This window comes from Ictidomys tridecemlineatus, chromosome 3, assembly GCF_052094955.1.
Source record: "Ictidomys tridecemlineatus isolate mIctTri1 chromosome 3, mIctTri1.hap1, whole genome shotgun sequence".
Taxonomy (NCBI): domain Eukaryota; kingdom Metazoa; phylum Chordata; class Mammalia; order Rodentia; family Sciuridae; genus Ictidomys; species Ictidomys tridecemlineatus.
The window spans coordinates 178,871,752-178,885,426 of NC_135479.1; the positions used below are offsets into that span (position 1 = coordinate 178,871,752).

General features: G+C 32.6%; 1 protein-coding gene across 1 annotated transcript in view; it reads right to left on the reverse strand.

Annotated features, from left to right (window-relative positions):
• Positions 1-533: 533 nt before the first annotated feature.
• Csnk2a2ip (casein kinase 2 subunit alpha' interacting protein) overlaps positions 534-13,675 on the reverse strand; it is a 40,592-nt gene continuing 27,450 nt past the window's right edge. Inside the window, exon 2 of the mRNA XM_040286932.2 lies at positions 534-5,177. Within this exon, the coding sequence (XP_040142866.1) occupies positions 2,714-4,888 (2,175 nt within the window). The 5' untranslated portion in view covers positions 4,889-5,177 and the 3' untranslated portion in view covers positions 534-2,713. The remainder of the gene's footprint in view (positions 5,178-13,675) is intronic.

Below are 13,675 nucleotides of genomic sequence, written 5' to 3' on the forward strand. Positions count from 1 at the left end.
AACTAACTCAGAAAAAAAAAACCCTGAAGTGTACATGTGTAGAGATAGATAAAAATAATATTGACAAAATATTTAAAATCATGAAAACTGAGAACTAAAAGTACATGTTCATTACCATTCCCTGTACTTTCGAGGATTTGAAGATTCCCACAATAAAAAAAAAAGTGCTCCTTATTTTGGAATTTTATTGTTAACTCAATGGAAACTACAAGAAAAAGAGCTAGATATGTGTTGCTTGTATAGATGCTTTCCCTCTACAGACTTCACAAAGGTTTATTTAAAAATTAAAAACAGAAAAAAATGTAGGTTAAAGAATTATTTTGAAAATACTCTTAAAAGTAGACACTGTAGATATCAGGGCAATATAAAGAACTTCCAATATAATGTAGAAGTTGAAAGCAATTAAATAATAATTCAAAAAATTAAGGAGTGAAAAGGTACTATAATGAAGCATAAAGTTTATAAAAGAAGTTAAAAATGGAAATTTAACATGCAACTTACATCAATAAATAGAAACCAGTTAAACAACTCAGTTTGATTTAACAAATATTTATTAAGTACATAAGTGTTTCAGGTTCTACTAGGTTTTGAGAAATTAATAAAAATACATAAACAAAGAACCTCAGCTCATGAAATTTAGTCTAGTATAGAAGACCGTAATGAGTAAATGCAAAAAAATAGTGATGCATTATTACTAGAAAAAAAAGTTTAAGATGAATACAATACATGTTTTCTAAACAGTTTGCAGAAGGCTTTGAACACATTATCTAATGTTTCATTTTTTTCTTTATTATCACAAATCAACTATATATCAGTACACATATTTAATACTAAAATATTATAAACTATTTTAACATACTCAATAAGAAAAAAGATAATCACTGTCAAAGTACCATGTTTATATAAGTCCTTACTAAGATAAAATATACAAATAGCAACTCAGTATTAATCTTATGGGGAAATGCAGACCAATGAAACTGTTATTTCAGAACATTTTTTTTAAATGAAGAGTTTCAATAGCATTAACTCAACATCAGTATTTTAAGGTACTCAGTCAATTCCAAAGACAAGGTCAAATAATAAGGATAAAGCACTGAACCAAAGTTTTCAGTCTAGTAAGTGAAAACAGATAATGGTTGTAATATAATATGATTAAGAACTGTACAATAAGAGAACACAGTTTTATGACAATAGAAAGGTCAAGTAATACCTTTGTAAGCAAACTAGAAAAGCAGCTTCCCAGAAGATGACAAGATGAGCCAGGGTAAATATGCAAAAATAGGAAGATCTTCCTGTATGGCAGAATTGTTGGTTTAAAATGTAGGAGAGACATTGTAAAATCTGTGTATTGTTAAAAAAAAAAAATTAGTCTGGCTGAAGCACCAGGAGATTGGAGAAGGGTAAGAAATCAGTGTTGACAGGCAATCATACTTCAGTCTTAAAGAGAATCTTGGAATTTATCCAAAAAACCAGGATTATAAGCAGTGGATTAACATCAAATTTATGTCTCAGAAATATATTCAAAAGGAAAAAATGCTTAATTGCTTGCTTACAAGATATTTCCATAATCCAGATGACAAATGCCTGTGATCACAACTAGGAGAGTAACAATGGGGATGAAGAGGAAGGTTGGATTACAATAATAATAAAGCTATGGAATTCATGGACTTGGAGAGCGGCAGGCAATGAAACAAAGAGTCACCCCTGACACCACAGTGGATAGAGGGACATCCACTATAATAAGAAATGAATAAGGCAAATGACTGCAGAGGTAAAGACATAAATGGTAAAAAGTAAAACTTATGAATTCTGCCTTGGCCATGTTGAGTTTGAGATACTACAGTGTGTTCCAACTGGAAATGTTGAGTATGTGTTCTAATGATCAGAAAAGATATGGGGTGGAGAAGGAGGATGGAGTCATTGGTATAGATAAGAACACTCTAATTCTATATCCTAGGGACAGAGATGATCACTTAAGACGAGTGTAACAATAACTTCCTTCTCTTCCTACTATCCAGAGGAACAAAAGTATTTTTAAACAAATTTTTATTAACCCATTTGGCTGTATAAATAGTGGTGATCATAAGGTGACTTAAGGCTCCATAATTGAAATATTGTCATAAACATCATGAAGTAGTCTTATTTGTACTTGCTATTTTTTCTTCTGGTTTGCTAAATTTGCATAACTTATTAGATCTCAGTGTGTTTGATATTGAGATAGAATAACATTTTTCTAGGAATACAAAACAGAAAGGGTTCCTCTCTATATTTTTTTCACCCATTGAACATGATCAGAATTTTCTTTAGAGATAGGGAAACAATGAGCATAAATTGTCTTGAGAATATCGTCATTATTATATCTTGTAAGGAAGGAGGATAAAAATGAATTAGACACTGCCAAAGGCCAGATGGATGATGTATTTTTGTTATTTGGCAAACTATGGTAAATTTATTTAATAAAAATTATATAGTAGCCACTATGAGGCAGACAGTTAAAAATACAGGATTTTGTTTTTAACTTCCAGGGGATCGTAGTCTATTATTTAGCTAGCAAGTACACTTGAAATAGTTCTCCTTAAATAGGTACTTCATCAGCTAAAATACACAGTCATAGTTACTTTTTACTAAGAAAATTAATAAGCAAGATAAGAAATCAGACATTAATCTCAAAGAACTAAGAGGTCATTGCTTTCAAAGAGACAGAAAGTTAAATTTAATCAGAATTTTTTGTTTGGACGCTTTGGAAAAATTTGAGCAGTGCATTTGATCCCTTTGTTGCTTTCCTGATGGTTGGATTCCTCACAGACTTTGTTTTGGGAGGTGGTGACTGACTTTTATTTGATCTTTCAGGAAGTGGTTGGTGATCTTTATTGCATATAAACTCAAGCCAGGAGACCCCTGGAGGCAACCGGTGGTAGCTAAGGACCTTGGTGACTACACAGCCTGAGAGGGCAGATGGAGCAGAGTCTTTTAAAGAAGGGAGTAAGGAGGGTAAGGCAAAAGAGGAAGAGGATGGAGAAGAGGAGGCAGAGGAGGAGGAGGAAGAGGAGGAGGAAGAAGTAGAAGGGTTTGGGTTCTCGGATTGTAGCAGAGTACTACTGTTTTTTTTAACATAAAGTAGCCAGTCAATAGCCTGGGGCTGCTGACTTGTGACTTTCTTCTCAGGGCATGTCAACCACGTTTTCTTCATATTGAGCCCTTGGATGATATTTGATTCAGAAGAGGGTAAAATCTGTGATATCTTCTTCATTTCTTCAATACTGTCATCAGGGACTTCATCAGGCTGATTTTCTTTCAGAGGTAATGAAACATAAGAATTCTCTGGCAGGCAGAGGATGAGAACTAATTTCACCTTTATTTTCCCCTCAAAATTGGCCTCAGGTGCTGGTATGGCAAAAAGTGTTGCAGAGCGAGGATCTCTCTTTCCTGAAATATGTCTACATTGAGACTTTATGCAGGAAGCACAAACCAAACAAACTGTATACATTGTTGAAAGGCGGGGACCAGGCCGAGGATTTGGCTTTCCCCTCATTCTTCGAAAAAGAATTTGCCTAGAGAGATCCTTCTGGATTCTGGTCTTGGAGATAGAATTGACAATTTTATTTAACACTTGCTCAGGGACTGTTCCACCTTTAACAATGCAGGGATTACTACAATCTAAAGTCCAGGGAATTTCTTTATCTGATTCTTTCTTTGTACTAAAACTGAAGCTGCTTTTACTGGATAGTCTGGAACCTACTGTAGATATGTTCCTGAGGCCGTGTTTGGTGCTTGATGGTGATATGCCTATAACATTTGGTTTCAAATGATGGGATGATGGTAGTTCTGTGGCTTTGTATTTGTCACTTTGTGAAGTGCCATTCTGAGACTTGGAGTGACAAACTGGTGTGCTGAAGGTCTGAAAGTTGCGGTCAAAGGTAAATATCGTCTGAGACTTGGACTGGAACAATGGAAAACTCTGAGGCTGGTGGAAAGAATGTGGATGCCTTAATTTTAAATGGGACAAAGGTAAACTCAGAGGATTGGAACTGAAGTTCAACACAGATGTTTTCTGAGATCTGGAAGTAGGTAATGGTGAACTTAGAGTCATTTGCTTTGACTGCAAAAAAGGTGATGTGGGAAGGTAGTTAAGTGTTTCAGATTTGGTTTTGAGTGATGGTGAGCTCAATGATCTCTGATTACGTTCCATTAAAGATGTCCAAAGGCAGTCCAATGAAGTTGTTTTCTGAGATTTTGATTGAAGTGATGTTGAGCCAAAGCATCTTTGGTTTAGTCCTAAAGAAGGTGATGTATAGATGATTTTTAGGGAAGGTGCTTCTTGGTGTTGGAGAGCAGAAAATGATGAACTTGGGACTCTTTGATTAGACTTCAGTGAAGGTGATGTACAGCAAATGTTTAGGCTTGAAGATGAAGGTTTGGAGAGGGGTAGTTTTGAGCTTAAGGCTGTTTGATTGGCCTCCAGTGTTGATGCTGTCTTGTTGAAGTCAGATGAAGATATAGTCGGAGGTTTGGGATGCAACAAAGGTAAATTTAGGTCTGTTGAAATGGGATGGGATGATCTGTGATAGAGGTCTGGTGAAGGTGTGCCTGGATATTTAGTGTCAGATAATGATGACTTCATAGTCCTGATAGGGAAGCTCTGTGAAAGTGTCACTTGAGATTTGGGCACTTGAGAAGGCAATATTGAGCAGCTTTGGACCATCTTGTTAGAGCTTAAGGAAGGTGCTACAATGTTTTTGCTATGGGATTGTACTTTGACCACAGGTTGGTTTTTATGTTGATTTAGTTTTTCAGCAATGAACTTTTGTCTAAATGAATGGGCTTTGGTCTGTTGGTAAGACTGGCCTAATGGCAAAAACTTTTGATCATAACATGCTAATGGCAACATCTTGTACGGTGGTGGTGTTCTTTTTAAAACCAGTTCCTATGTATGGGGATGTTTTAGTAGCTGTTAGAGTCTTTTAAGCCAGATCCCATTGGCAATGGACATTTTTAAATAAATACTATTTAGTAGTTTCTAACTTCTATCTTGCCACCTCTCTGTTAATTGCCAAAATTCATAGGATGATTCAAGATTAAGGTATAGATGAGATCGGGTGGGGGGAGTCAACATTGGAAATGATCCTTGGTCTTCTCTTCAATTTCCAAGAGTGTTTTTTCTCTTGAAGAAATAATCCCTGTTAACAAAATAGTGAAGAGAGTTCAGAAGAAATCCTGATAGGTAATTAATTTTCTTTAAAAACTGTTTTGTGACTAGAGCACATGCTTTAGAGCAAATCCCTGTCACTAACTGTGTCTGTGTTTAATATCACAGTGTATCTTAGTGTATCTTTTTAATTAAACCATCTAAATCCCAACTGACCATTTGTAAATAGGTAAATATAACATTTAATTTATTAATCTAAAAACTAAATAAGATAATGCATATAAGATATCCAACTGTGCCCTGGATATAATAATCATTCAATAAAATGTAGCAGCTATTACAGGATGCTCTTTTAATTATTGCATTCATTCAAAATATCTTGATAATTTTATTGGGTAAAACAAGAGAATCTTAGAGAAAGGTGAACTAGAAGTTCAGAATGTTGTTTTTCAATTTAGATTTATTTGCCTACCGTACTCCCCTTTTAGCCTACTTCCCAGAGTCTGCACATCTGGTTGAAAGTTCATTGCATGTTCTCAAACTTGTTTCATTTGTCACAGTTGCACTTAAAACCCTTGGCTATACCTTTTTAAATCTATGGATGTCCATTATTTCCCTCAACTCTGAACCTCTACTTTTTCTCCAGGCCTTTGCAGGATTCTTTTCTTTTGCTCTTATATTAATATAGCTTTCAGAGTTAATATCACCAATTTTCTTGTTATTACATTCTAACATAATTATCCCAGTTATGTTTTGGATTTTAAAATTAACTATTGAAGCTTCATAAAAAGAATTTTGAAGCTGACCAAAAGTGATGGGAGCATCTACCACTCAAGGAAAGTTGACATGCTGCTTCCTTCATAAAGGTAAGACCCTGGTGTGACATGATACACTGCTTTATTTTTCCTGATCAAAAGTTTCTTCTTCAGGTTTAAAACTAAGATATATGATATGATAAAGAAAAGAAATTATTGAGGACTGGGGTTGTAGCTCATGGGTGGAACACCTGCCTGGCATGTGAGAGGCACTGGGCTGGATCCTCAGCACCACATTAAAAGTAAATCAATAAAATAAAAGTATTGTGTCCACCTACTACTAAAACAAAAAAAAATATTTTAAAAACTGGGAGTAATTCCAATAATTCCTGGAATCAGTCAATTGAGTGCTTGGTCTGAAGGCATCTAACAATGAGAGCTGACAGAACATGATTGCATGATTCTCCCTAGGCTTCTATGGCTTACCAACCCTATTTCTTTTTTCTTTCATTCTTCTATCTGAAATTCAATTTCCTGTTTTTCACTCTACTTTTTTATGTTATTTGAATTTTATTTTATTTTTAATTGGCATATAAAATCTTACTTATGGAATACAGTGCAATCATACTATACAAGTATATACAATGTATAATGATCAAATCAGGGTAATTATCATTTCCATTACCCCACATGTTGTCTATGTGCTGACAGATGTAAAACTCTTCTTCTATCACTATTATGAAATACATAAGTTGATATAAAGTATAGCCAACCTTCTGTGATATTAAACATGAGATATAATTCCTCCTAACTAACTGTAGTTGGTAATCTTTATCTAACCTCTATCTTTTTCCTTAGCCTTAGTGAGTTTCTCATATATATCAACTTATTTCTTATATATGTCGACTTATTGTAAAAATTTAGAATCAATTCTATTACTGCTAGAAGTTTTCCCTTTGTCCAGGTGATTTCAAATATTTACTCTCACTCTGTTGCATTCATTTAAAAACATACTTTATTAGTATTTTAGCTCACTTGTTTTTAAACCTTGAGTCATTTTTTGAAGAATTCTTCAAGTACCAAAAATATTAGTTATGTATCAATAACTTTCTAATCTTTTATCCATAGTCCTATTTTCTCCTGAGCTTCAAAATTGTATTTCCAACTAATCATCAGACTTCTCCATCAAAAGTTTCAAAGATAATTCAAACACAAAACAACAAAAGCTCAATGAAGTTAATTATCTTTTCAGAAAATCTTTCTACATCTTATCTCTTGGTTCTTAATCCTTATTGACATAATTCGTAATCTTTGAAATAATTCAGACAGTTTCACTTTTCAAAGCCATTTAAATGCCAAGGGTGAATTTTTACCTCTTTCATAGTTTAATTTATTATTTTTTTCCAATATCACTATTTCAGTTTGTACTATAGGTATATCACATCTAGACTAACATATTATTACAGAAACCACTATAATCTTTCCCCCATGAACTCACTATCTCTTTCCCCATTGTCCTTTCAAGATATCCAGGAACAAACTTGCTGATGAGACACCACTATAACTTGATTAGGGATGCCCCTTGCTTTGCATATGCCTGCAGGAGTAATAAACACAGAGTTCTCTCATGATCGCTGAATTTGTAGTGGTGTGATTTGATACATGATATATTAAAGAGGAGAATTCACACATCACAAGATGTTGCATAACACCAAGATTCCAGATAATATAGAACAACTTCATGACTTTGGGGCATGAAAGATTTCTTAAAGGAAATATAAAAAAAAAAGTACCCATTCAAAAATGATCAATTAAACTAAGAACTCCTAACCATCAAAAACATAATATTTAGAAAGAATAAATGCAGGGACTCGAGTTGTGGCTCAGTGGCAGAGCGTTTTCTTCCCATGTGTCGGGCCCTAGGTTGGATCCTCAGTACCACATATACAGACGAGATCGGGCACCTTCAGGGTAGTATGGCCGTAGACAGTAACACATATACAAATAAACAAATAAAGTATTGTGCCCATCTATGACTAAAAAATATATTTAAAAAAATAAATTCAAATCACAGAATGTATAAAAATATCCATGATACATGTTATGGATTAGATATAAGGTGTCACTCAAAAGCTCATGTGTAAGCTAATGCAAGAAAGCTTTAATGTGAAATGATAAGGTGGTGAAAGCCTTAACTTAATCAGTGCATTAATCCCCTGATAGGGATTAACTGAATGATGACTATGGGCTGGAAGGGTGTGGCTGGAGGAGGTATGTCATTGGGGCCTGCCTTTGGGGTGTATATTTGGTGAGTTGAGCATAGTCTTTCAATCTGCTTTTTGGTGGCCATGTTCTGACCTGCTTTTCCCCACCACACACTTGTGCTATAATGTTCTGCTTCACCTCAAGCCTCAAGGAATGGTGCTGGATAGGTAAGGCCTGAGAACTCTGAAACTGTGAGCCCCCAAGTAAACTTTTCTCCTATAATAGTTCTTGTCAAGTCTTTTGGTCACAACAGTTAAAAAGTTGATTAATAACATATATCTAACAAAAGACTCATTCATAGCCATGAAAATCTCTGCATGTTACTAAGAAAATAAGACAAAGAGTACAAATAGAAAGATGAGCAAAGCACATGAACAACCACTTCACAAAGGAAGCCCAAATGGCTAACACATATATGAGGAAAAAAAAAGTTCCGACTCATTAGAAATCATGTTTAAACACATTACCAGAATGTGTCTAACATAAGGTGAAAATTGAAAAGAACCAATACTCAGTGAGAATATATATTAAATAGAATTCTCATATACTGTTGGTAAAATGGTTAATTGATACACCATTTAAAAAAATTTCTTAGCTTTATCCATTAACTTTATTGATATTATTACTAATGCTAATAAGAGAGAGAGACAGAGAATAAGTCCACTCCTGCATATAACAGACACATAATGCATAAATATTTGCACCAAAATACATGTACTGGCATGTTCTTCGGAGCATTATGCATAATAGCTCCAAACTAGAATCAACTGTTTGATTCCAAACAATACTGAAAAATAACAGAAAATTCAGCACCATGAAAATACATGGATGAACCTCACATAGAAAATGTTGTGTGAAAAGAACAATATTAAAAGAACACTTCAAGATTTTGTGCATGAAAGTACACAGTTGGGTCATACTGACTATGATACAAATGATCAGGATAATAACACATTTGGCAGGATAGAGGTTGAGGGAACAAAAGGGTTTCCAGAATGGTGTAATGTTCTGTGTCTGGCCCTGGTTGATGACTGGATGGATGAATTCACTTTGTGATAATTGAGCTCTAACACTTAGACTATGTGTGTTTTTGTGGGTTCCCTTACTTCAATAAAAAGTCCAAAAAATGTACAACTTGATAATAATTTGAAAAGACATCTGAAACAAAATTGCACTGAAAGGTGAAACATTAAAGGATGAACCAAGATCTGGCACACAGATGCAATGAAATCTTAAAGAGAGAAAAGGAGAAGAATGTAGTCTGGAAATCCTGGTATCATATGGATGGAAATAAAGGAATTAAAAACAACTGGAACTAACAAGAGTCTATTTAAGATAAAAATCAGAGAAACATAGCAGTTGAGTGATTCCCACTATCAGAAGTACTCAGCAAATGACACACTTTGCTAGAAGCATATAAGGATTCCAGACAACTAAAGAAAGTAGAAATTTATAGTGAGTTATAACTATAGAATCAAATGAATGTCATGAAAGAATTAACTTTAATATTTTTTATTGCCAAGATCTTTTTATAGTGGAGGTGGATAGATATTTATAATGTTTTATGAACTTCTTCAGGATAGGATAAGTGAGGAAAAATTTCTCAATTTGTTCTAGAATACATTGTATGAAAATCATATACGAACACAGGATGAATAAAATTTAAAATTAAAGGTGAAACAATACAGTAGTATTGCTTATTTAATCTTCAGAAATTTTTAACTAAAATAACATACTTAATTTCACAGCATAATAAAATAATAATTGACTATGATCAAAGTTTATCTTATTTAAATAAAGCAATGACAGTTTATTGTTAAGAACATTATAATTTTTTATTCACAATTCACAAATAAATGTTAATGAGTATTTCAAAAAGTCATTTAATAAAATTCAAACATAAAGCTCAGTAAACTTAGAAAAGAACTACGATAATAATAAATATTACTCTGAAAGCAAAAGCAAAAGTTTCAGATGGTACTGAAATGTGAATTAGTCCTATTATAGGTTGATAATAGTTGAGAATATTCACTGTCAATACTTCAATTTGAAATTGTTTAGGGAGATCTGGCTAACAGGTAAAGAAGAAAATGGGAAAAAAAGAAAGAGATGTAATCTTTAAAAAAGTAGAAAGTAAGTTATCTTCATATACATATTATATGATTAAAATTCCAACTTTGACTATAAAAGTTTAATAGAATGAATTAAATATTAAAATTCAGAAATTTCAGTGAATTTACTGCTTATTAATCAGTACACATAGTTCAATAATTTTCCTTAATACCAATATTTAACAATATTTTTGACACCCATAAACACTATGTATAATTATCTCTAACAATTCAATACAAACACAACATACTCTTATAAATATGAGCAAGTACTTGAAAATCTTATAAAAAAGAAAATTTAAATCCCTAGTAATAAAGAACAAACCAATAATTGCTATGTAGTTTTCTTGTAACTTTATTTCCCTTGCAATACAGAGAAACTCTTCACTATTTCACTTTACTTCTTTTTTCAATATATGTTCCTGTGAGAAAAATCATAATTGAACATTAAAATAACTCTTTTTCAAAAATGGATAAAGATAAGCAAAATATCAACAATTATGTAATTTTGAGAAACTCCATGAATAATTAATTGAGCTAATTAATATTCATGGATATGAGTACAAGACAGTCGTTTCAAGTGAGCACAAAACATTCACCAAAATGTGATAGACCATGCAATATGTCCTCATAAATTTAAATGAATTCAAATTAGAAATAGTATGTATTCTTGGTTTTCCTAGCAATTATGAACCAGTAACAAATACCTATGAAATATTTAGAATAATGAATATACTTCCCTAAGTAACCCATAAATCAAAGAAGAATAAGGGAATATTAGGAATTATTTCAAAATGAATAAAAGTGAAAAGAGTGCATAAAAATGTGTGGAATGCTATGAAAGCAGAACTTAGATGGAAAGCTATTCATAGCATTAATGATTATATTTAAAAGAAAGAAAATGTTCAAATCCATGGTATTAGCATGTTTCATAAGCAATTAGAAAATGAAGAGCACAACAAATCAACATAAAGTAAAAGAATAAAGATTATCATGATTCATTAAGAGAAATCAATAAGATAAAAAATAGGAAAGCAAGGATATTAAAAGTTAGTTCTCAAAGAAGGAAAACAGAATTAATAAACACTCAGGCAAACTTATCAAAGAAAAAAAGAGAAGACATAAATTATAATTATCAGAAATGATGACAAGTATTGATTAGCATGTAGAGATTTGAAAACTCATGCACACTATTGGTGAGAATATAGAGAATAGTATGGAGGTTCCTCCAAAACTAAAAACAGAATTATGATATGATCCAAAAATTCCGCTTCTGGGGATATATCCAAGGAATCAAAATAGATATGTCACCAAAATATATCTGCACTCTCATAACTCCTATAGCATTATTTATTCCAGTTAAGATATGGAAGCCAACCTAAGTGTCATTCAACAGAACAGTGAATAAAGAAAATATGATATGGTATGTATGTGTACAGTCAAATATTATGCAGCCTAAAACAGAAGGAAAGCTTGCCATTTGCCACATTATGATGAACCTGAAAGATATTACAGTGAGTGAAATAATTCTGATACAGAAAAACAAACACCCACGATCTCACATGTCAAATCTAAAAAAGTCATACTCACAGTCAAACGGAGTAGCATGATGAATATAAGGAGATAGGAGTTGAAGTAAAAGAAGTAGTACTGGTAAAACAATGCTATAGTTAATAATCATGTGTTGTAAACTTGAAATTTTTTAAGAAAATAAATTTTTTGCTAGGTGCGTGGTCCTGACCTGTAACCCCAGCAACTCAGGAAGGAACCCATGTGCAATGCCCGCCTCAGCCATTTAGCAAGTTTCTAAGCAATTTAGAGAAACCCTCTACCAAAATAAGAAATAAAAAGTCATGGGAGTGTAATTCAGTAATGGAGGATCCTGGGTGAGATCCCCAGTACTGGGGGGCAAAAAAAAAGACAAAAGAAAGTAGATCTTAAATGTTCTCAACACACATGCATACATGAGTGCACACACACACACACACACACACACACACAATGGAAACTATGTAAGGCAATGCCTCAATTGTAGTAATCATTTCACAATGTATACACATATGAAAACATCCTGTGTATCCCTAAATATGTTCAACTTTTGTTAATCATACTTCAATTACACTGGAAATAATATATATATTTTTAAAAGTGAAGTTTGATTCATACCTTGAAGCATATATAAAAATTAATTCATAATAGTGTCATTGACCTAATATAAATCCTAAAACTATAATAGTTCTGGAAGATAAGGGAATAGAAAAAAAATTGTAATTTGGGATTGGCATAGATTTTTTTAAAATTTTTTTTAACAACTTTAATAGTCAAGTAATAATTATTCATATGTATGTAGTATAGTGTGGCATTTCAATGTAAGTATACAATGTGCAATGATTAGGTCGGGGTAACTGTCATATCCACATCTTAAAAATTTCTCATTTATATTGGTAACATTTAAGATCTTCTCCACTTGATAATTTGAAATGTCCAATTAATTGTCATCAACCATTAATTATCATACTTTTCTGTAGAACATTAAAGTTATTCTTCTTATCCCATTAATATGTACCCATTAGCTATCCTTTTGCCATTTTTCCCTCTCCCACACCCTTCCACAGCCCTGGTGGACACTATTCAACTACTTCTATGAGACTGACTTTTGGTTTTCATATATAAGTGAGCATATGTGTTAATTTTTTTTCTGTAATAGATTTATTTAACTTAACCTAACATCCTCTGTTTCTATCCATGTTGCTAAAAAAGACAAAATTCCATTTAGTTTTTATGACCACAAAGTATTTCACTGTGTATATATGCCATCATTTTACATGGAACACCAACAGCCCAATCAATAAGAAAAAAAAAGTAAATTAAGTTTCATTAAGATTAAAAACTCTTCTTCTTAAGATATTGTTAAGAATTTTAAAAAGACAAACTGTAAGACCTAAAGAAAAGATAGGCAAAACATGTATCATATAAAGTACTTCAAGAATAGAGTAAAAAAAAATACAAAGTACTCTAAAAGTTTTAAAAGATATTAAGCAATCCAACAAAATATGCAAAATTGGGTTGGGGATGTGACTCAAGCGGTAGCACACTCGCTTGGCATGCGCGGGGCACTGGGTTCCATCCTCAGCACCACATTAAAAAATAAATAAAGATATTGTGTCCACCGAAAACTAAAAAATAAATATTAAAAAATTCTCTCTCTCTCTCTCTATAAAAAAATGTGCAAAATATTTGAACAATATATTAATGAGAAATAAACATAAGAAAGATGTTTAACATTATTAATTTTTGGAGAAATCTAATTTAAAGCCACATGAGATGCCACTAATTCAACTTTTAAATGGTTAAAATGAAAAAGGCTACTATGGTAATATTGGCAATGATGTGCCAAA